Below are 24,754 nucleotides of genomic sequence, written 5' to 3'. Positions count from 1 at the left end.
GATAGAAGCGCCTAGCGCGCCGTTTTTTGGCTTGTCAACCGAAACCACGCAACAATTTTCACATTTCTAATCTTGATAAACGCTATTAATTCGCTAATGTTAACCAAGAGAATTATATTTATCAATGCGGCGTACAAAGTTGTATAGATTAAAAGTGCAGTGCTATTAAAATCTCGTTGAATTTCGTTTTCCCACCGCTGTGACCCGCGAACTCTAAACATGCCTCTCTTGAAAAGAAAAGCCTTTGAAAAATCGACGGCGTCAGGGTTCTTGCGGGACGACGATGAGGTATTCCACTGCGAGATCACCGACGAGATTTTCAAGGATTATGAGTGAGTTGTTTACTGCAAACAATTTTCGCGCAATTTGTTACATTTTTTTAGACCCTTTCGTGGATATCACTTTAACACGCCGTTGACATTGTTTCCGTGCGGCCTCTCATATAGTTACGCGAGCGTGACACCATGTTTCACAATTTTATCACGCTGTATCCGAATTTTGATGATTCTAATAAAGTTTTTGTAACGTATTTTTAGGGAGTATTGTGAACGGATTATTCTCGTCAATTCGATGGTATGGACATGTGAGATGACGGGAAAGAATAATTTGACGTATTCTGAAGCCCTTGAAAGTGAGAAAGCAGCAAGGAGGTCGCTGAAGGACTTCCCAATGGAGCTCAGGATACCAATATTGTATCTTGCTACAAAAACAAAGAGGAGTTCATTTGCAGAGATGTCTGAAGATGTATTTAATTTCGTGAGAGAGAGGTTTTTTGTGGGGGAGAGTGTAGAGGCCTGCTTGGAGGGTGATATTTGGAGGGAAGCTCACATTCTATCAGTCACTGCTCAGAAGCAACACCCGGATAAGTAAGTACATCTCTTACATCATTCATTAAAACTACACTTCATTTTCTAACACAAAACTAGCTTTATAAATCAATTGTTAAATGCTATTTAGCATATGTGAATGAACTTTGGGAGATAACACAAGCATCTGTGATAAATATTATTTTTTATTAAATCAGATAAATATTTTGCTAATTAGAATTTACATTTTATATCCTTGTTATAATCAATGATACGAAAAGTCAGGACAAATTCACAATCTAGTTTCACATTTCCTTTAAAATTTGGAAAAAATGTCATGAAATTATTAAAATTAAAATTCAAAAACAGTTAAATGGCAAACATCATTGTTTCTTATCAGAGAAAATTTTCAAACTACAAAAATCTACAGTATAGTTATTTAAAAATATTTGATATTAAAAAAAATTAAAACAATAATATATAAAAAAATCAATGTTTACATTGTCAAAATTAAACCTTTATCTATACATTCTTAAATATTGGATAATATAAAGTGGTTTGGCTTTAATTAAAATAGCAGGAAAATAATTATAATGTACATTTGTACGTCCTAAATACTTATCTCAAATTTTTGTTGTGATTATAAAGTTAATATTTTAAAATATTATATTATACAAGTAGGAATCCTATTTTTTTATAAATACTATATTATTCAAAAATTTAAAATTGAAGCATAGAGATAAGTATTTCTTAACAAGTTTAATTCATGAAAACATTATTCAAGGCTCAAACATAATAACAGGTTTTGAGACTTTTATTTATCTGCAACTAGCGGTCCGCCCCGGCTTCGCCCGTGGTACATATTTACGTTTTCTCTACATAAGAACCATCCTGGTACTTCAAGGAATATAATAAAAAAAGAATTATCGAAATCGGTCCACCCGTTCTCGAGTTATGCGCTTACCAACACATTTTGCGATTCATTTTTATATATAAGAAGATTATAAGTAAATTGTATAAAAATTGTTATTTAAAAAATAAATACTGATGTTATACAATATAATACAATTCAAAAATGTAAATTACATAATATACATACAATAATTTACATAACAATAACCTCATCTGGCCATACTCTTACACAAAAGAAAGTTTAAGAATATTCTTTAGGTTACACAAGTTTTATATTATTGATGAATTATTATCTTTTTGTATGATACAATATAACAGATACATAATATTATGTCATACTAGCAGCGCCGCGCGGTTTCATCCGCCTAGCTCCACCCCTGTTGGTCTTAGCGTGATGTTATATAGCCTATAGCCTTCCTCGATAAAAGAGCTATCTAACGCCGCAAGAATTTTTCAAATCGGACCAGTAGTTCCTGAGATTAGCGCGTTCAAACAAACAAACTCTTCAGCTGTATTATATTAGTATAGATATAATAGTTTTGTATTTCATTTACTGTTATATTTTTTTTTTTTTTTTTTTTTTTATGTATGTGTAAATGCAATCTGTTCATAGAACATTCAGCACTTGGTTATGAATGTATTGAGACTTGTAGGGCGAGCGATCCAGTGATGCCAGCCGTTATTACTTTTTTTTTTCTTTTCTTATAAATCTATGGGAGCTTTTCTTTTAAGTCTTTGGAATCTTGTGTCGTTTTTCATTAAATCCATGGCCAAAGCATTGGGATGTTTATCACTTGTTTATTACTTAATTCAATTGGACTACATATGTACATGTTATCCAAAATCATGTCTATATGTAGTCCAATTGAATTACCACTTGACTTTAATTCATATAAACCACAAATCCACAACTTTACAGCAAAGAAATACCACCACCATCCGCATACTGCTATGAGGTGGAACAGTATGAGGAATCAGACGCAACCGCGGTGGGACAGATCGGAACCGCGCCGTATGAGCGTATACGACGACGCAAGGGTGTCTACTCGAGGGATAAAAACAGGCTTTTCTTGAAGCAATTTGTGGAAATGGGACCTGTTATTGTTATTAAGGTGTGTTGTTGATATAACCACATAAATCACACAAAAATATCAATGATCTATATTTTGTCCTTTTTTTTTTCAAAAAATAAATTTAAATAGTCAACAAAAAAGTTTCATAAACAAAAAAAGGCAATGGCATGAAAGGATGCGGGTTCGAGGCCCACCACATGATCGAATTTGTTCTATTTTTTATTTTATAAATTTATATTTATAAAGCATTTGAATGCCATAAAACCAAAAATATCAAATTAAACAAAATATTTTTTTAAATATGTACCTATATTTATCTAATAAGAATTTTCAAAATTTACTAAAGCATAAATTATTTTAAACATTTCATTGTTTTTCAGGCATCAGCAATAGATAAATACAACATCAACAAAGTCCACTTTGACCAAATATTCACGGGCAGTCCACCAGAATTCCCCTCATCTAAAAAGCTCAAGATGAGCATGTCACCGTCAGTGAAGCCAGGATCAGCTTCTAAACTAAATAAATCAGTGAAGAAAATCAGCCCGCAGAAAGGAAGACAGGAATCAATGGACAAATTTGTTAAGAAAACAGATAAGGCAGAAGGTAAATCATTTTGCAACAGTTTATTTCAATACATATTTAAAAATAGGAAATATGTTTAAAAAGCAGTTAAACAGTCTATTTTCTTATTAGAAAGTATTAAAATATGCATATTAAATAAATGTTTATATTTATAAATTAATACACTAACAATAATTATGAGTGAACATTCACTTTTATTAGATTCATAAAACATTTTGAAATACATAAACATAATACCCAGATTCTCCAAAAAAAGTTTATTGTTAATGTTATACATCATTATCTGAATTGAATGTAATCCCAAAATTCTCCAAATGCGCCAATGTTATATTATCAGACAATTTACCATTTACAGTAAACAAAACAAAAACAATAAATCCAGAAGCGAAGAAGAATGCACAAGATCTAGCAGACAAAATGAGGAGGGCAGAGGAACAGCTGCGGTTACGAAAGGAGGAGGAAAAAGCAAAGAAGAAAGAAAAGACAGCGCGCGTTATGGCGTACATGAAAGAGTGGCAGAAGGTCAAAGACGATCTAGAGTTGGAAGACCATAAGGTATTATATAATCTATATAAACTCAAAGGTAACTGATATAGTGATCTATCAACGCACAGCCCAAACCACTGGACGTATCGGGCTGAAATTTGGCATGCAGGTAGATGTTAGGACGTAGGCATCCGCTAAGAAAGGATATCCCGAAATTTCTTGCGGGAACGAGGAAAAACGGGGATGCACGTACAAAGTCGTGGGCGGAAGCTAGACTTGAAATATATGGTAAAGATGATGGAAAAATTCTATAAATAAATAAATTAATCATTTATAATTTGCAATAATTAAAAACCAACATCATGTAATGTTTTGGTCTTGTGTAAAACTGAAACAATTTGATAAAATTTGCAATGTATCAAATGTGAATGTATTCTATGTGTAATACTTGTAGAGTCAACCGTACTGAGTGTAAGATTTAACCACTTGATGCAGTTCAAATATCTTATTGTTTGTTATGATAAGTCAGATGTAAAAAGTAAAAAATAAATTCATTCCTCAACACTCATTTAGTCATTTACAATTTTGGAGGAAAAGTGTTTATTAGACATATTTTCATATCTTTCAGGTACTTCCTAAAGGCACTCCCATATTAATGGACGGTATAGATTCAAAGCATTTCGGAGATTTACTCTCAGTTCTCGATTTTGTGCACACATTCTCTGAAGTGCTCAAAGCCAAGGACGTTTTCCCAAACGACCTGGACTTGGAGATGTTCCGGAAGGCTCTGACGATGAAGGAATCTGCGGGTGTCTTCTGTGATCTGATACAGATGTTCTTGAGCGCAATATTCTCGCTGCAAGAAGATGAAGCGGAGGAATATAATGAGAGGGGTGGCATACAAGAGTCGACAGGTATGTTGAATATAAATTTTACATTTTGGAAACAAAAATAAAACTCAGACCTTAATTGTAACAATAATTTTCCCAGAAGTTAATCGTAATAATAATCTTTCTACAAGTTAATTCTAACAATAATTTTTCTACAAGTTAATTCTAACAATAATTTTTCTACAAGTTAATCGTAACAATAATTTTTCTACAAGTTAATCGTAACAATAATTTTCTACATATGTTAATCGTAACAATAATTTTTCTACAAGATAATCGTAACAAATAATTTTTCTACAAGTTAATTGTAACAATAATTTTTCTATGAGTTTATTGTAACAATAATTTTTCTACAAGTTAATCGTAACAATAATTGTTCTACTTGTAAGTTAATTGTAACAATAATTTTTCTACAAGTTAATTGTAACAATAATTGTTCTACTTGTAAGTTAATTTTAACAATGATTTTTCTACAAGTTAATTGTAACAATAATTTTTCTACAAGTTAATTGTAACAAAAATTTTTCTACAAGTTAATCGTAACAATAATAATTTCTCTACAAGTTAATCGTAACAATAATTTTTCTACAAGTTAATCGTAACAATAATTTTTCTATTCGCAAGTAGTAAATGTTACAATCGTAACAATAATTTGTGTACAAGTTAATCGTAACAATAATTTTTCTACAAGTCAATCGTAATAATTTGTCTTTAGGAGGTGGACTGTGCAATTAAATTAACTTTTTTAAATTGGTTTTTAGCATTTTAAAATAATAAAAAAGCTCTATCATAATGCAATAAAGTAACTTTAATCTCTTTGAATTATTTATTGAGCGAGTCCAAATTACTTGAATTATCAGTTAATGTATACTGAATGATCCACAGAGGATCAGCAAGACACGGAAATGGGGTTGAACCGTGCGATAGAGTTAGCTACTAAGGCCAGCAAGTGGTCGCACACGTACCTCGGCACGCCGCTCGCTAAACTGCCGCTAGACCCCAGTACAGTTAGCGAGGTTTTACGGTAAGATTTTTTTATTGATTATTTATATTGAACTGTTTTTGTTAGCTCGGTACCGTCTTTAATTATTGTATTTGTAGTAGTTTATTTTCTAGGTATTTTTTAGTTTTCGAATCTTATTTCATCCTGTTATTTTTTTTGCTTGAAGCAAGCTTTATTTTTTTTTTAATTCAAAAAACTGTTCAGGCAATTGACTGTGATCTCTCCTGATATTAAGTGCAGATGCGGTCCACTTGGTTTTTGAATTTATTGAAGTGAAACTTCTTTGTCAGGGTTGGACAAAAATTTAGTGTAACATTTTTGCGTTACGCCGTACGGTGACATTTTTGCGTTACGCCGTACGCGTGACATTTTTAAGGTCATAAAGAAGTTTCACTTCTTACGTGTGTACTCTAGTACACGCATACATTTTTATTTTATTTTTAGATTCAAAATGTTCTTCAGTGATTGCTCAGTTTTGGTCTATATTTCAATACTATTATATTGATTTTTTTTGCATTCTTCGCAGGTTGCACCTCCTCTCATCGGGGAGCGAAGCCGGCGGGCGCTGTATAGCGTGGCGGTGCCACCAGCGCGGGGGCTACAGCTCGGCGGACGACCCGGGGCTTCGGCTGCGGTTACAGCGGCCCGGGCTCCTGCGGCGCCTGGCGACCGCGCACGTGGCCGCGCTGCCCATAGGTGAGTGTCAGAAGTGAAACTTCAAGATACAAAGATGCCGAAATCATCGCTTTACGACGTCACGGCGTCGTATTGCCATGTCGCGACCTTGACATTTTACTCTCAACGTGCCTATGTAGTTTTACTAGAAAAATTATACGAAGAAAAACTCGAGAAATAGAGATTCTGACCCTTCTAAAGAAAATCGAACCGTGAAGCATTAATCGTTTTTAAGTTATTAATTGTTACTAACAAAATGAATCCTGGTTACTTGAATAAATTAATTATTATTATTAAGAATAAAAAGAAAGAGAAACATGTTATCCTTAGTTGGCATTTTAAAATACCTATGTAAAAAGCCTGCTATTTATAATTTCAGATGACAAGTTCGCGATATTACAGTGTCTAATGAGTCAAGTATTGAGTTATGCGACGGTGCGTGATTTGGTGGAAGAGAGACTGGAAGAACACAGGAATCTCAAACAGGCGTTGAGAACTTTACAGGTAAAACAATATTATTTAACATCGTGAAAATAGCACAAAAATACGATAATAAGAAACGTTTTATGCAGCATCTTAAGTGCGCTTAAATAGATTTAAAATAATCTTTATTTAAGTAATAATAGAGTTAATTTCTCAATGTCAAAAATCTTCTACATTTTAATACGATCAATTTTCATACCTTACTTACATTAAAAAACACTAAAACTTCAGATAAACGAACGCAAGCGCGAACCGCAATTATCATCAGCACGGATGGAAGTAAAGCGTGAAGCAGCAGCAAAGAAGGAAGAACAGAAGTTAACAGGAGACAAAGCGAAGCAGCTGGATGAACAGGTGAAGGTGGACATCGACAAGCTAATGAAGGACAACGAGACCAAGAAGCAGGAGTACTTGAAGAAGTCGAAAGAGCTGCAAATGCAGCTGTTCGAGTATACTAATTTTATAGGTGAGTTAAAGATCTAAATTGCAAAGTCTCCAATCTTTTTATCAGTTTAGAAGCGCTTTCATTCAATGAATTAATAATTGTTTGAGTCTGAAATGTTGTGCGAAGTGACGCTAGGCACGAGGTGATGAAGAGAACGTAAAAATTTCAGTGTACTTTGTACCTTTTCGTAACAGCTAGATTTCATATGATAAGTCGTAAATAAAATGTAAAATAGGCGCCAGGTGTGAGCCTTGTGGAACACCCGAAGTAAAAGATTTCTATTCGTAACCATTAACTGTCACTTGTAGCGGCCTATTGCCTAATTTTGCATAATTATGTTGCAAGCCACTGAAAAATACTGTAACATTAGTCCACAAATGCAAATTCCTGACAATTTTTAAAGATCAGCTAATGATCCACTTTATCAAATGCTTTAGTCAAATCAATAATTAAATTTTGTTTGTTTTGAATGTCAGTTTTATTTTTTTCTTTCTTAATCATCAAGTGTTAGTAATTAGGACTTTTTATTTAATAATGTGCAAGATTTATTGTTTATAGTTTGCTTGATATTTATAACTTTTTTATTGGCCACCGCTTTTATAACGTAATCTGTCACTGTATTCATGTGTCTCGTATCTCCATAGGCATGGACCGCGCGTTCAACCGCTACTGGGTGTCCCGGCGGGTCGGCGGGCTGTTTGTGGAGGCCGTGTGCGGCCCGCTGCGGGGCCCGTGCCGCGCCAAGCCCGTGCCGCGACCGCCGCGGGCACCCGCCGACGCGCCCGACCTGCTTGCCTACGTCACCGACCTGTACCACGCGGGGCGCCGCGAGCGCGGTGAGTGCGGCCAAGCGTGTGCCGGCCCTCACACGCCATGTTAACACAAACATGCGTAACACGAAGTGCGAGACACGACACGACACACAGGCGCAAGATACGTGGACACGGCCTGCATTATAAATTACACGGAATTCCTGACATATGGTAACATATTTTGAGTTACGTAACATGTGACACGTCATATGGCATACGTCATCCGTACGTACGTATAGCTAAATTTAAAATAATCTGTATATCTTCTTAAAGTTAAAATTTTGTCCTCTGATATTTGCAACAAGATGAAATGGCCATTTCATAATTAGGTATAATATGTGAAAATCTAAAGTTTGTTTATTCATATGTTCACAGAGGGCAGTGACAAAGAGAACGAGTCCGGTTCGAATTCGCGCGGCAATTCGCCCAAGAAACCCCTAACCAATGTTAACGGAGTCACCAAGATGTCGCCAGACAGCATCCAGCATATGCGCGAGCTGATGGTCTGCACGGCGGACGTGAATACCTGCTATGTGCATGGGAAGGTGAGCTTTAGTGCTTCGAGTTAAGGTCTATATTTTTCTATGTTATTTGAGATGTCAATCGAATGTAATACGGTCTATGGGCATGGGAGGGTGAGCTCTATTGCTTCATGTTAAGGTTCATATTAAGGTCGACGCGATGTGCCTTTTACGTGCACGGTAATGTGAACTTTATTCCCTAGATTTAAGGTTCATTTTACCTTTACATAAAAAAAAGTTTTCGATTATTATGTGCAAGGCATTTAAAGGATTAAAAATTATCATAAATTTTTCAGAAAAAACAACGCTTATAAAATCCTATTTATTTTTATTGTAATATAATTATTTTAACGCAATAATGAAGCAATGTGCCCTTGAGGCGCAGCAGTTTTCTTCAATAAACCTTTTTTTCACAGAACGAAGGCCCCACCTGGTGGGTGTACAACACGGAAGAGCAACTGGACGCTCTAATGCAAGCGCTAAATAAACGCGGTGCGCGGGAAGCGGAACTACGTCACGCGCTTGATTCAGAGCGGGACGGATTGCGTGCGCACTTAGCACGCTGTCCTTTACATGCACTCAATATGACTGTACCACAGGTGAGAATTAATGGTTAATAGTTGAGATGGTTTAATACTGGGGAGTAGGGGAGGTGCTAATGCAAGCGCTGAATAAGCGGAGTTATGTCACGCGTTAGATTCAGAGAGAGATGGATTGCGTGCGCATTTCGCGCGTATAGCACGCACTCAATATGACTGTGCCACAGGTAAGTGGAATCTTTCATCGTAAATCTGAGGAAAATTTAATCTCAACTCAAACTTCTTCGAAAAGGATTTTTGACACGTCATAGCATAGATTTACTGAGACTGACGACGCGGTTGGCGCAGTGGTAAAGTAACTGCCTACTGACCCGACGGTCCCGGGTTCGATCCCCGATCAGGGCAAATATTTGTGTGATGAACTCAATTATTTGTTCTTGGGTCTGGGTGTTATCTATATATGTATTTATAAAATATTATATTTATCGTCGCCTAGTACCCACAACACAAGCCTTAATTGAGCTTACTGTGGGACAAGGTCGATTTGTGTAATAATGTCCTTTAATATTTATTTATTATTTATTTACCATTTACCCCTTGTTTGGTAAGCAGTTTTCACATAGAAGAAATTCTCCATCTTGCTTCTTTGTACTGTTTGAGATGCACTTCTAAGCCAATCGGATCTGTACGAAAGGTACAGCAACTTTTTACCAGGTTTCACGAGCAAATTATGAAATTTATGACCTTCTAAGCCTTTCATGCTTCTATTTTCCAGCCAAGTCCAGTAGCCCAACCAGCGACCCGTCGCCGAGGGCCTCAACCCTCACTAGTAGTGCCAGAAGACTGTTCTCTAGCGGAGGCCCTGGAACTGGCCTTCCGTGACCAACTGCTTGAGTTGGAGGAGAAGATACACCATGGGTGTTTGGGGGCGTTGAAGGTTAAGGTGAGGAGATTGTTAAGGATTTTGTATAGATAAAGGGATAATTACGGATCTTGGGGTTTTGGCATTGTCCTACTATGAACAAACTAGATTAATAATTCCATATTCAAGCGTCGTCAAAAATGTCCGTTATGTAAAATGTTCATGGAAATAAACACCTTATTTCGTGGCAATAATGTTCAAAATCTTTTGTATCGCGTATTAGAAAATTCTGCTTTTGTACACGTAGGCAGAGTTTTGCTTCAGACTGACGGACGTGAATGTAGTTATTTGTACAACAAACAATGTTCTATTCACATTTTAGAATGTACTTGTAAATTAGATTGCCTATAATTATTTTAAATATTAAATTTAATCTAATAAATTACAGGACCGCGAAGCGTGGCGCGGTACTATAATGTTGCGAAGTTACGACAAACAAGCTGAGTATTTAAGTTGGGGGCCTAATGGGGCTTTCCGGGATGACACGCATTTGCCTGATGGTAGATTAGTGACTAATGGAGGTTAGTAAAATTTGTTATAGTAATAAATAATATTGGGGGCATGTATATTGCGTCATAAAGTTGTATATTATTTAATGAAAGATCAAGTTAAATTGGTTTAGGCAAACAAAATATACTCGAGAAAATCGCAAATAAATTTAATATAAATAAATATATTAAGTAATAAAATAATTGTATTAAAATATTCCAGATATCAAAGAAGATCCAGAAGATCCAGATACAAAAGAAATCCTAGAAAATAAATATCGCGATCCCGGCTATTACTTGGATACGGCTAAACCGAACGGCGTGAAACTCGAACCGAGTGAAGGTTATGAGACCAAGCCGGAAGTTATACGTGGTCTTGCGAGTGCGCTGTTACAAATTTCACAGGGGATTCATCATAAATATCTAAAGAGGCCGCTTGGTAAGTTCAAAGAAGGCGGAACATTTTATAATATATGCTTTCATTTTAAAATAAAATTTTGTTAATGACAGCATAATGCTTCGGGAGTAAAAAATAGTAAAAATTAGTAAAGTATGTATTTTACAGAATTTATAGAAAATTTAAAACTTTTTACTTGAATGTTACTGTGTGCGTGCGTGCGCGCGTGCATGCGTGCGTGCGCGCGTGTGTGCATGCGTGCGTGAATTCAATAAAATCAAATAATTTATTTATAATTTGTGAAAATGTGTAAAAAGCTGATCATACACTATACTGTTTGCCATTTTCCACACAACCACCGCCACCCTATAACCACTTCCAGGTCTCGACGACAAAGAGCGCAAGGACCGCGAGGCGAAGAACAAACCGCTGGACCTGGACGCGCTGGAGCGCTGGGAGGTGTCGCTGATGGGCAGCCGCAGCGTGGCCGGCCTCACGCTGCACGCGCTGGCGCTGGAGCACAGCGTGAGCTGGGCGGCCAGCGTGCTGCACGCCAGCTGCCGCCTGTGCCGGCGCCGCACCGACCCGGACAACATGCTGCTGTGCGACGGCTGCAACAAGGGCCACCACCTGTACTGCCTCAAGCCGCCGCTCGCGGTATGTACCAGTTCCTTCAAGCAGTGATTATGGACCTCGTAAACATGCTGGGTGTGCTGCACCGCCTCGTCACCAGTTGCTGACTGTACAGGAAGCAGCAGCTAGTGGTAATGTACCAGTATTGTACCGTCTTTAGTTATGAAGGCGATTAATCTAGTCAGCTAGCGTGGTTCACGCTATCTAGCAGCCCCCGTCCGACTAGGGCCCTTCCGGCCTCCTCCACTCAAGCGACAGCTCAAGTCGAGGTTCGAGATCCCCGTGGGGGGGGGGGGGGATAAAATACTTTTGAAGTATTCTCTCCTATCTTTATGTTATGTTGAACCTTAGAAATGTTTTAAATAAAATTATAATAACAGCAATATTCCTTATTTTCACGCATCAGACGGGAATTCAGCCGATAAAGGTAATAAAAGAAAAAGAAAAATTCATGTAGTAGTTGGATTGTGTTGCGATTAGTTTTTCTAGTTTATTAAAAAAAATATACCAGTTTATCGTAATTTGGTGCAGTTTGATCCGGCTCGAAGGACCAAATGTTCAATACGATAAGGTTGCTTTTAGTTGCGGTGAAATTTTACAAAGAAAAATACTGGTTGAGGATCGTTTTTTTTTTATTTCTTTTGTTTGAAGTCTGTCTTAACCAGGTACCACTTTTTACGATGCATGTTACTGACAAATAAATATATAACTTATTACATTAAATAAATTGATTACAGAAAGTACCAGAAGGCGACTGGTTCTGTGATCAATGTAAGCCAAAAGAGAAGACGCCCAGAAAGCGGAGGAAACTGTACACGGATGAAGAGATTGAAGATGAATTGGATGAAAGGTAAGGGCGAGGCCACAACACTGCGTTGCGGCGTCGCGTCGTAAAAATCTACGACGCCGCAGAATGCATCGTGGAAATTTCCGATGCGACGGCGCATCGTAATGCGGCGACGCGCTGCCGTTTAGTCGGTGTCCATACTTTGAACGACCTGCACGCGTTTTTTAAGCGATATGGCGGAGTACGATGTCGACTACCTGATATCCTTAATTCACGAACGTCCCGTCCTTTGGGATAAAACTATATCAGAATTCAAAGACAAATTTTTAAAAACAGAAGCATGGAGGGAAGTGTGTACAAGTTTATATTCAAATTTTGAGGAGTTAAATAGTAATGGGTGCACCCAGTACTTTCTTTTCTGTTTCTTTTTCTTAATACGTCTTAACGCAAGCAGCAGTAGAACACGCGCAGTGCGGTCCATGTCTCACTAGAAACTGAAACGTTGGTTAGCGTCTTTTCGTTCGATGTCGTATCCGATGAAATTTTTGCGTTGCGACATCGCATCGCATTGCTGTGCGATGTTATTTTTGCGACGCGACGCCGCAACGGTAGTGTTGTGGCCTCGCCCTAAGAGATGGAGAAATAGTTGCAGTGCCGGCGTTGGGGGGGGGGGGGGGTGGCCCAGGACGACAAATTCTGGGGGGCGCTAAGGTCTGAAGTTGTGAAGTCTGTGCATATGCATATTTTTTATTGAGATTTTTTACATGAATTTTTTGAGGGTTTGTGGTCGAGGTTTAATATACAGGGTGGAAGGTTAAGATGGGGCATGAAGGGCAGGTACCTTAACCGTTGTAGCTACATGAAAACGTTCTTAGGAGACTATCCTTAAATTCTTGAGAAATTTTAATCTACATTCACAGATTTTTGAAAAAATGTACGGTTAGCAGGGAAATCGGCAGTTTTCAAAAAAAATTTTTTTGATGCCAATCGATCCAGTTTCTCATGGGAATAAAAATACTCTAAAAGACCAACTGAGGTATGAGTACTAGAAAAGTCAGAAATCGCGAAAAACTATTTTCATTCATGAACAAGTAAAAAGACAAAGGCACAGCAACATAACATGCCAGCGACGCGGGGGCGTGAGCGGGCGGTGGCTGGCAGCTCGTGCACGAGATGAAAAATTATTTAAATTTGAATATCGAACGAACACGTCACATTTTTATGGCTTATGTAAACAATAACACATAGAAAACTAAAGTTACCAGAAGTCACTCTGTCTTCACTAAAAATGTCCTTAAATAATTTAGAACGTTTAGATCTGTTAGAGGCTTACTTTTTAAATAATAAAAACCCAACAGTTGCATTGGAATGGTACAGGAATAAATACCCAATGCGACATGTACCGACGCGAAAGGTAATTGCGAATCTTGTAAAAAATCTAGCAGAAAGTGGCTCATTTAAGAAAAGCTTGACACGTCCGCGTCGTTCACGCGTATTGAATGAGAATACGGTGATAGCAATTTTGGCACTAATTGTGGAAGCATATCCCGAAATTTCTTCAAAACAAGTTGCCGTTTAAGTTGGTTGTTCGCACTGGATAGTTTTAAAAACATGGAAGAAATACGGCTACAAATGCTACCGCCATGGGCGATTAGTCCAAGCATTGCAATCTGGGGACTATGCACGCAGAGTTGCATTTTGCAGATGGTTACGGGGCAAATTTAGTAGAGATAATGATTTTATGAGTTTTCTATTAGCGCATCTTTTGTTGAATCACTTATTTTCTTAGTGAATGTGTGGAAATAGTTTTTCGCGATTTCTAACTTTTCTAGTACTCATACCTCAGTTCGTCTTTTAGAGTGTTTTGATCCCCATGAGAAACTGGATCGATTGGCATCAAAAAAATTTTTTTTGAAAACTGCCGATTTCCTTGCTGACCGTACATTTTTTTTAAAATCTGTGAATGCAGATTAAAATTTCTCAAGAATTTAAGGATAGTCTCCTAAGAACGTTTTCATGTAGCTACAACGGTTAAGGTACCTGCCCTTCATGCCCCATCTTAACCTTCCACCCTGTATAATTTTACTTGGGATCGGCAAAAAACTAACACTTGATATTGCTTCCCTCAAGTGGGCGCCACAATAGTTTCGCCCGGGGTTTCAGTGGCCCTCACGCCGGCACTGGATAGTTATATTATATTCAAATGTATGTTCCAATATTTTACTGGAAATAGAAGTATGTAGAATATAGGAATGTCACTGCGAACACTTTCGTCAATTGACGATTATTGTATTGCGAAACGAAAGCTTGCATCCTGTGAAGCATTTTGTGATTGCGCGACGAACGCATGACGAGCGGCTGATGGGATAAATAAATAAATATTTCAGGACAATTTTCACACACGGCACAATCTGAGGGATAAATAAATAAATATTTCAGGACAATTTTCACACACGGCACAATCTGAGGGATAAATAAATAAATATTTCAGGACAATTTTCACACACGGCACAATCTGAGGGATAAATAAATAAATATTTCAGGACAATTTTCACACACGGCACAATCTGAGGGATAAATAAATAAATATTTCAGGACAATTTTCACACACGGCACAATCTGAGGGATAAATAAATAAATATTTAAGAACAATTTTCACACACGGCACAATCTGAGGGATAAATAAATAAATATTTCAGGACAATTTTCACACACGGCACAATCTGAGGGATAAATAAATAAATATTTCAGGACAATTTTCAAACACGGCACAATCTGAGGGATAAATAAATAAATATTTTAGGACAATTTTCACACACGGCACAATCTGAGGGATAAATAAATAAATATTTCAGGACAATTTTCACACACGGCACAATCTGAGGGATAAATAAATAAATATTTCAGAACAATTTTCACACACGGCACAATCTGAGGGATAAATAAATAAATATTTCAGGACAATTTTCACACACGGCACAATCTGAGGGATAAATAAATAAATATTTCAGGACAATTTTCACACACGGCACAATCTGAGGGATAAATAAATAAATATTTTAGGACAATTTTCACACACGGCACAATCTGAGGGATAAATAAATAAATATTTCAGGACAATTTTCACACACGGCACAATCTGAGGGATAAATAAATAAATATTTCAGGACAATTTTCACACACGGCACAATCTGATCCCATACTAAGCTTTCGCTTGTGTTATGGAAACCAGATGGCTGATAAACATACATATATAATTTTTAAATAAATACTTATATAGATAATTAAAACCCAGACATAGAGCAAACATCTATCTATGTTCATCACACAAATATTTGTCTCGGGTGGGGATCGAACCCACGACCTCTGAAAATTGGCATGCTTTCATGTTTATGTGACAGTTAAAATAGGCCGGGTAATTTTTTTTTGCCGATTTGATTAATTTATTTTTATCTTTGAATTTGGCTGCCTACGGTGGCGAGTTATATCAAATCTCAAAATGCGTGTGTAGTTCGGAATTAGTTTACGTATTCCGTGCGTGCGCATGCGCAGTTAGCGTCTGCTGGTGTTATATTAACGTTGTAACGTGTTGCATGCGCGTGCGCAGCTCGGAGCCGGTGTCGCTGGGCGTGTGCGCGACGTGCGGCAGCGGCGGCGTGCTGGCGGCGTGCAGCGCGTGCGGCGCGCGGCACCACCCCGAGTGCGCGCGCCCGCGCCCCGCGCGCGCCTCGCGCCGCTGGACGTGCGAGCGGTGCCTGCGCCACGGTGAGTGTGTGCACCCCGCATTATGTTCCACGGGGCGTGGCAACTACAGCGAACGCCACGGTGAGTGTGTGCACCCCGCATTATGTTCCACGGGGCGTGGCAACTACAGCGAACGCCACGGTGAGTGTGTGCACACCGCATTATGTTCCACGGGGCGTGGCAACTACTGCCAGCGTCGTGCGTACGAGGGTGACAACATTGTGCTTGATTGTACGACGATTCTCTGGGCGCCGTATGTGCAGCGAACATAAAACTTGGTAATAAATCTGCGTGACTGAATTCTCTGACAGAGCGCATAGCAAGAAAAGTAAGGTGAGGTGAATTATTAGCGTCCAGATAGTGTGCGCAATTGTTCAACTACAACGCCATATTTTATTCATTAAATTAGAAAAAAATGTAACGCATCATAGCCTTGAAAATAACTTAAACTTTGAACATGGACTTTGAAATGAAAATCACCAGTTTTCTGTACGTTTCGTGATGAAACATGTTCAACAAATATGCTCTTAAATTCATAAATATACATCGTCGTGATGCTATCAACAATATATTCTTCTCTTTCTTATACACATTCTAAATATAAGTATGTCAGTTTTACCCAAACTAATGTACGCATTATCACAAAGAGCCGCCATCCCGTCGCCGGTGTGCAGCCGCCGCCATGTCGTCGATACACCAGTACGCGAGGAGTGTGCACAAACGGTCACGTTCTACCGGTTTGTTGATCAATATCTATGGTTGGTTTATTATTTCTTCATGCTCATTGGTTGTGATGGGTAACTCATTTTCATTGGCTATTATTTCTTCATTCTTATTGGCTGTAACTGCTAACTCATTTTCATTGGCTATTAATATTTAATTTTCATTGGTTATTATTTCTTCATTTTCATTAGTTTTAATTTCTTCATTATTATTGGTTGTAATTGCTAACTCATTTTCATTGGTTAAACCTGTAAACTTATTTTCATTGGTTATTATTCCTTCATTCTTATTGGCTGTAAATGCTAACTCATTTTCATTGGCTATTAATATTTCATTTTCATTGGTTATTATTTCTTCATTTTCATTGGTTTTAATTTCTTCATTATTATTGGTTGTAATTGCTAACTCATTTTCATTGGTTAAACCTGTAAACTTATTTTCATTGGTTATTATTTCTTCATTCTTATTCGGTGTACCTGTTAACTCTTTTTCATTGGCTGTTATTACTTCATTTTTATTGGCTGTATCTGGTAACTTCTTTTTTATTGACTGTTTCTATTTCATTCTCATTGGCTGTAACTGCTAACTCATTTTTATTGGCTATAAATACTTCATTTTCATTGGTTATTATTTCTTCATCCTTATTGGGTGTACCTGTTAACTCATTTTCATTGGCTGTTATTACTTCAATTTTATTGGCTGTATCTGGTGAGTGCAATGGCTTGGTGGTAATTGAAACACTTTAGTAGACTGTAGGGTGTATAATAATGTATTCAACTGCTGTTATTACAAGTGCACAACAACTGCTCTTAAACTGTAGAACCTTAGGACTATATAGTATGACGCACACATACAAAACATACATGATACGTTACACACTACATCTCTCCTCATAGAAAATAATAAAAAAAAATATTATTTAACATTTTTTTTTTAGCTGAATATAATGCAAATTTTTTCTTCGTTTTTGGTTACATATCTTAATACCTATCATATAAACGAGTAAATAAAATTAAAATTAAAACAATAGCATGGATTTCCACTTAATAATTACTTATTTTTGAAACTCCAAAAAAGAACATTCTACACGATTACACATTGGCTTACACACTACATAGTAACTAATACAAATAGATTAAAACAAATAATTTTAATTAACTTCTCATGTACGAAAATAATGGAAAAATTATACAATATTAGAAAATATTTAATCGTCATATCCGTATTTAAAAATGTCACAGTCCGTAATTAATTAATAGTCATATCCGAGTAAAATAATAATTATCTTTCAATAAATCTTACAATATATCCTCATAGAATACGTTTATTTATGTGCTTACAGTTTACACATCATACTTAGAAACGACATAATATTCATTATCTGTATTCAATTTTCTTCATATATTTTATTCTTTATGTACTTCCTCATACGTACAACAATATCAAGATACACAATTTCATTTAGGGTAATCTTCCCTCATAATTATAATTAATAACACCGTCGTGTCTTATATTATTCATCTTATTATATTCAATAATTCAAGATACAAGAAATATATTTATTTATAACATTAACATTAATTCAGGCAGTTCTTTTAACACATCATTATATTATCATATATTTCATACCTTTATTCATAGGTACCATATTGTGTCCAAGTTATCTTCACGAGTGGTAGCTCGACCTAATCATGATCAGAATTACAAGGATTCCGTGCCTGTCTTGTATCCTGGTGTACCTTGTTTCTAACAATAAATCATATCATTTCACTTTTCAATTGTAGCTCTCAGGCTTACATATTAATTTATTTTTATTTTTCATACAATATTAATTCTTATTTCTTCGAGTAATTAAATGTCACATTATTTAATTTTTGATAGGAATATAAAAGAATAACTTAGGTGATCAAGCTAAGATTCCGTCTATATCCTAATAAAAAAAAAAAAAACAATCTGAGTACTTAATTTTTTTTGTATTCATACAACGACAAATATTTACTTTTTCTCTTCGTCTATTATTCACAAATATCATTAGATATTTATCATGGTAATTCATTTAATCAAATAAGAATATACTTTTACTTTAGTCTCTTTAAATCATGTATTAAATATTGAAATCTTATAAGTTTCATTACAATCATTATTTATGAAATTAGTGTGACCCTCCGAATCCAAAATGTTAATTAAAAAAAAATTAAAGATTCACACTAAATTGAATTGACAAGATCGTATTTCATTACGAACATTTTATAAAATGCATAGAACGATGCATTGTGACTACCTAGTTACCTACACGGTAGCACGAAATATGAGACGAAATTACAGACGCTGCATACCATTTCCCTATTTGGTAGCGCTTTATAAAACAAACAATGAACTAATAGAATTATCTGTTACTAAGTACTTTGATTATACATAGCTATATATATTTATGTATAATAAAATATAACACAATAATGGTTTTTGACAAAAAAAAAAATAAATCTTTTAACTAAAATAATTCGTTACCTTACATTAATGTAAAACACACTGCTTGAACTTTAAATTTTACTTTTAGCTTTTTTTTCACGAAATTAAACTTTTATTCCGTCGTCACTCTTGAATTTCGGGACATTCGGGATTCTGGTCAATTTGGGAAAACGTCTGCTATTCACAGTGGCTGATCTCCCGGCTGCAGCTGCATCCTTCCAAATCTCCAATTTTATTTCACAATTTTTCATAAATAGATGATATTCCAAATTTCCATAGTTTTTTTTTGTTTTAAAAAAAACTGTCTTCATAAAATACATTATATTGTATGTTCTTTATTTCTACGTTCACGTCGATTTTCTTTTTTAGATATTGATATTAATTTTCCATTTTCCAAATTTAATTTTTAATATAATTCTCTCGTATTAAAATATTACTCTCTAGAAATGATCCATAGCTCAGTGCTGCCGCGAGGCAGCACTGGCAGGGTCGCCATGCAATGCTTTGGTATTAATGAAACTCTTTACTAGACTGTAGGGTGTATAATAATGTATTCAACTGCTGTTATTACAAGTGCACAACAACTGCTCTTAAACTGTAGAACCTTAGGACTATATAGTATGACGCACACATACAAAACATACATGATACGTTACACACTACAATTTCATTGGTTATTATTTCTTCATTTTTATTGGCTTTTTCTATTTCATTCTCATTGGCTGTTAATACTTCATTTTCATTAGTTATAACTGATTATTCATTTTCATTGGTTGTAATTGCTAACTGATATTCATTGGTTATTATTTCGTCATTCTCATTGGTTATTATTACTTAACTCTAATTAGTTGTTTCTGCTAACTTATTTCCATTGGCTGTTATTACTTCATTCTCATTGGCTGTTATTACTTCATTCTCATTGGCTGTTATTACTACACTCTCATTGGCTGTTATTACTACATTCTCATTGGCTGTTATTACTACATTCTCATTGGCTGTTATTACTGCATTCTCATTGGCTGTTATTACTACATTCTCATTGGCTGTTATTACTACATTCTCATTGGCTGTTATTACCACACTCTCATTGGCTGTTATTACTCCACTCTCATTGGCTGTTATTACTCCACTCTCATTGGCTGTTATTACTCCACTCTCATTGGCTGTTATTACTCCACTCTCATTGGCTCTTAACCCGCTAGCTCATTTTTTATTGGCTATGCTTACTATCGAATAACTCATTGGTTTTTGCTTTTTATTTACTTTGATTCATGTGTTTGGATTGTATGTAACATTCAGTTACTTACTGTTGACTTTCGAACTTTTATTATTAAAACTTGAATTGTCTAATTACTGAATAATTTAAAAGGTACTAGATAGTTCATGTTAACAACTAGGATTATCGCAAATTTAAAGTATCATCTATAGAAACTAATTTTGGACAAATAAAGAATCTACTTATTTCTTTTGCCAAACATAAAATAACAGCATGATTTCCGATGCCCTGTGGAATTATTCACTATAACTATTTTTTTTTTAAGAAATTCTTCATATGTACATGTTTATGTGCTTTTCATAACATGGTATGGTTTTATATGTCTTTATCCTTTTGACTAAACTGACTTTTTTCTTTATACATATTTTCTGCGCTTTATCATACTTTAGAAGTGTTAAATATAATTTATTTCTAAACAGATTCGGAGGACAGTGAATTCAATACGGCGCTGGTGAAATTGAAGACGCGAAAGTCGCGAGGAAGCAAGGAGTCGTCTCCACTGACGAATGGAAATAGTAAACGGGGGAGAAGGTATGTTTGTGTGTTTGTGTGGCGGGTTATCGGGAACTGATGAATGGATATTGATTAAAAAAATAAATATTAATGTAGTAGTGCTTAATTGTAAAATCTATAAGCTATTGAGCTATCTATGGTTGTGAATTAAGTTGAAATAAATAACAATATTTTTTTATTATTTTATAGATCAAAAGAAGAGCCAAACGACAGTTTGAGTAGAAGAGGCAAGAGTTCACTCACCAATGGTGTTCATGGTAAGTAGAAAAAAAATGATTGATTTTTTTAATTTAAATTAATTTTGATAATTTATGTTTCAAAATAACTTTTTCTTTAGACATAAAACGATATAGTTCTTGAAAATTGCCATAGGCAACTCCCTTTAAAAGCATATAAAATCACAGAAATCTAATTAAAAAGAATTATGTATGTGTGGTAAAGCTAAATGTTACTTAATAATCTAATATTTAATTCTAATATTCTAATACATATTTCTAATATTTTTCTAATATTATATATTATAAAGGCGAAAGTTTGTAAGGATGTATGGATGTATGGATGTTTGTTACTCTTTCACGTAAAAACTACTGAACCGATTACAATGAAATTTAGCACACATATAGAGGGTAACTTGGATTAACACATAGGATAGGTTTTATCCCGGAAATCCCACGGGAACGGGAACTATGCGGGTTTTTCTTTGCAAACGCGGGCGAAGCCGCGGGCGGAAATCTAGTAATGAATATTTTAATGTTTCAGAAGAGAGAAGCAGCAGAAAGCGCGGTCGAGGCGTAGTATTGCACACGGATGCGCTTGCGCAGCTTCTCAAGGATGCGCTCAAACACAAGGACAGCTGGCCCTTCCATGAGCCTGTTTCTACTGAGGATGTGAGTTTTTTTGGTTATTTAGAAAGAAAATGGAATTAATAGTGTAAATGTGTTAACTTTCGTCTTGATGCTTGAAATACAAAATGTACTTTGTTGAAAGTGATGTTTGGTCAAGTTAATTTGCGTGATACCGATAGCGTAAAGATATATAGCCTTCACTCGATAAATGGGCTATCTAACACCGAAAGAATTTTTCAAATCGGACCAGTAATTCCCGATATTAGCGCGTTCAAACAAACAAACTCTTCAGCTTTATAATATACTAGCTTACCGCCCGCGGCCTCGCCCGCTTTGTCTAAAACCTAATAAATTATATACTAAAACCTTCCTCTTGAATCATTCTATCTATTACAAAAAACCGGATCAAAATCCGTTGCGTAGTTTTAAAGATTTAAGCATATAAAGGGACATAGGGACAGAGAAAGCGACTTTGTTTTATAGTATGTAGTGATAGTGAAGTATAGATACATGCAAATAATGTATTTTTACACGCTTTATATTAGCTTCACCTGTATGTTTGTAACCGACTTCTTTGGGCGCGATTTTGACCCACTTTAAACGGCCAGATTAGAAACTTTGTAGATTTATTGAGGACCGATGACAATACACTAAGTAATTTGATAAAAATTTTCTATTTTTTAGTTCGGTTTTCTATAAAAAGCGTGTTTTTAGGTTTTTTAAACTATTATTATTACATAAACATTCCAGGTGCCAGACTACCTGCAAGTCATAGACACTCCGATGGATCTCAACACGGTACGAGAGAAGCTAGAGACAGGGCAGTATGAGAGAGACGACCAAGTATTGTCAGATGTGGCCCTCGTGTTCCATAACTGTTACACTTACAACCAGGACTCGCATCCCGTGGCTAAGTTAGTATAACTTAATGTTATTAAGTTGATAAGTTAGTGTTGGCTTAGCTTCCAGTTATTACTTTTTGTGAAGTATGATTGTGCACTTTATAGCCTAGCTAGGGTATGGTAAAAAAAGTGGAAACTTGATTATCAACGTTGAGCATGTTTGATATCCATCCGTCTTACGCTTTTTCGATCAGGCCACGTGTCCTGACGCGAGTTTAAGATTTTATACCCAACGCCGCTAAAGAAGTTTTCACTTCAAAAAAGTATTGTCTATGTACAGTCTTTCAATTCTATACCAACTTGGTTCTATTAAACTTATGTATACTGTAGATGCATAATAGTGTTTTTCGTCGCCTAAATTCGTGTTTATTTAATCCATTCTGTTTCATTTACCTCAGTTATTTACCTTAGAAATGATTGAACAATTTTCGTTGTCACTTAATTTCCTATAACTTTTACAGAGCGGGCTACAGATTAGAGAAGTACATAATCAAGAGGTGCAAAGAGTTAGAGCTGCCCCCGCTACCGGAGAGCAACCCTACAGATGATGAGGACCTTCCTCTCAAGAGGAGCATCAAGGAAGACAGCGAGGATGCTCCCAAATCAAAGAAATCCAAACTGCAGTGAAGTGATAGTGTAAAATGGACTGTATAGTGACTGTGTTGTGTAAATCAATGTGAATCAAAATAAATTTGTTGTTAAGGTCTGCGGGAAAAACGAAATAGTAAAGTTTTGTTTTTAGATTGTTAATTGATAGAATGGTTAAATAAAGAAACGGTGTGCGTAAATTTTCCGTTGATGAAATGTGTATACAAATTGCAAGCTTTATACTTAGTTGTGTTAAGGGTTTGAAATAATACAGGTTATAATATTGCTGTCTCTACCTTCTGTCGTAACAAATAAGACTTATGAGTTCAATAATCATTAAAAATTAAAAATTGAAAGAGCAAATGCAATAACCTGCAGCCCTTATTATCATATGTATGACTCCATTTGTACCTTTTGCTGGTCAAAAGTATGTAATCCAAAGCATTTAACTGGCCGTTGTAACGCTGTGATATCTTCACAATATAACCAAATATAGCCATTGATAAGTGTACGACCCATATCCAAAATAATATTTAAAATGAAATTATAATCTCTCACAAAATTAGCTAGAAAATACAGTTGGTGTTTGTGTATCTCGAAAATAAATACCTGATTCAAATTCTAAAAATTTTTGCTAATATAAAATCAATGGGTCCTCAATTGAGTTCAAATTCTGTAGTGTAAGAAATAAGACATTAGTATAGGCGCTTATGAGTACATGATGTTGCTACGGGATGCCTTATTGATTGTATAAATTGTAAAGTTAGTTTAGTTAATGTTAGTGAAAAAATCCAGTAAAATTCAGTTAGAGCTGATTTAAAATCTATTTTGGAACATTTGCTAGCCAATTGTTAACATGTGTTTAATTCTACTATAATTAATCTTAATTCAGATGTTATTTAATAGAAAATTTGATAAAGTGATGCTTTCTTTGTATTTGCTATCACCGCTTGTATGCGATAATTCAAATACTTTTTATTCTCATATTGATACGTTTACAATGGTTCACAAGTTGCGTTGTTTAAGAATTTACATAATGTTAATTGTAATGTTGCTTATTTAAATGTTTTCTGAGATAAAGGTAAGAATTTGTGACGGGTTTCCATCATCTATTGAATTATTTGACTGTAATTGGTCTAAATTTGCTCTTGTAATTCTTCAGCAAAATATAGATAGAATATGGAAACCAGATGTTAGGAGTAATTGTAAAAATGAAGACTGAATATGATTATTACTC

At 35.6% G+C, this 24,754-nt stretch overlaps 1 protein-coding gene across 3 annotated transcripts; it reads left to right on the top strand.

Annotated features, from left to right (window-relative positions):
* On the top strand, positions 1 to 23,759 carry Acf (ATP-dependent chromatin assembly factor large subunit). 3 transcript variants are annotated; one of them, XM_089706454.1, is made up of 25 exons: positions 1 to 332; positions 537 to 866; positions 2,638 to 2,830; positions 3,172 to 3,397; positions 3,732 to 3,931; positions 4,491 to 4,776; positions 5,638 to 5,776; positions 6,282 to 6,451; positions 6,810 to 6,934; positions 7,145 to 7,379; positions 8,003 to 8,194; positions 8,546 to 8,715; positions 9,108 to 9,290; positions 10,006 to 10,173; positions 10,541 to 10,673; positions 10,873 to 11,079; positions 11,420 to 11,694; positions 12,408 to 12,520; positions 16,065 to 16,222; positions 16,849 to 16,938; positions 21,089 to 21,200; positions 21,372 to 21,439; positions 21,942 to 22,069; positions 22,778 to 22,941; positions 23,391 to 23,759. In XM_089706454.1, exons 1-25 carry the CDS (start codon positions 220 to 222, stop codon positions 23,554 to 23,556), a joined length of 4,344 nt encoding a protein of 1,447 aa, XP_089562580.1. In that variant the 5' UTR covers positions 1 to 219; the 3' UTR covers positions 23,557 to 23,759. The 3 variants fall into 3 exon arrangements, with proteins under 3 accessions (XP_089562580.1, XP_089562579.1, XP_089562581.1); XM_089706453.1 differs by having other exon boundaries at positions 10,864 to 11,079; XM_089706455.1 differs by lacking the exon at positions 16,849 to 16,938 and having other exon boundaries at positions 10,864 to 11,079.
* Positions 23,760 to 24,754: the final 995 nt, after the last annotated feature.

The sequence above is a fragment of the Colias philodice genome, chromosome 18, assembly GCF_061535455.1.
Source record: "Colias philodice isolate Cphi_HAF_F1 chromosome 18, ilColPhil1 Martin Lab GWU primary, whole genome shotgun sequence".
Classification (NCBI taxonomy): Eukaryota; Metazoa; Arthropoda; class Insecta; order Lepidoptera; family Pieridae; genus Colias; species Colias philodice.
The sequence above is the reverse complement of the archived record's forward strand: the minus strand, read 5'-3'. Positions and strand labels throughout refer to the sequence as shown.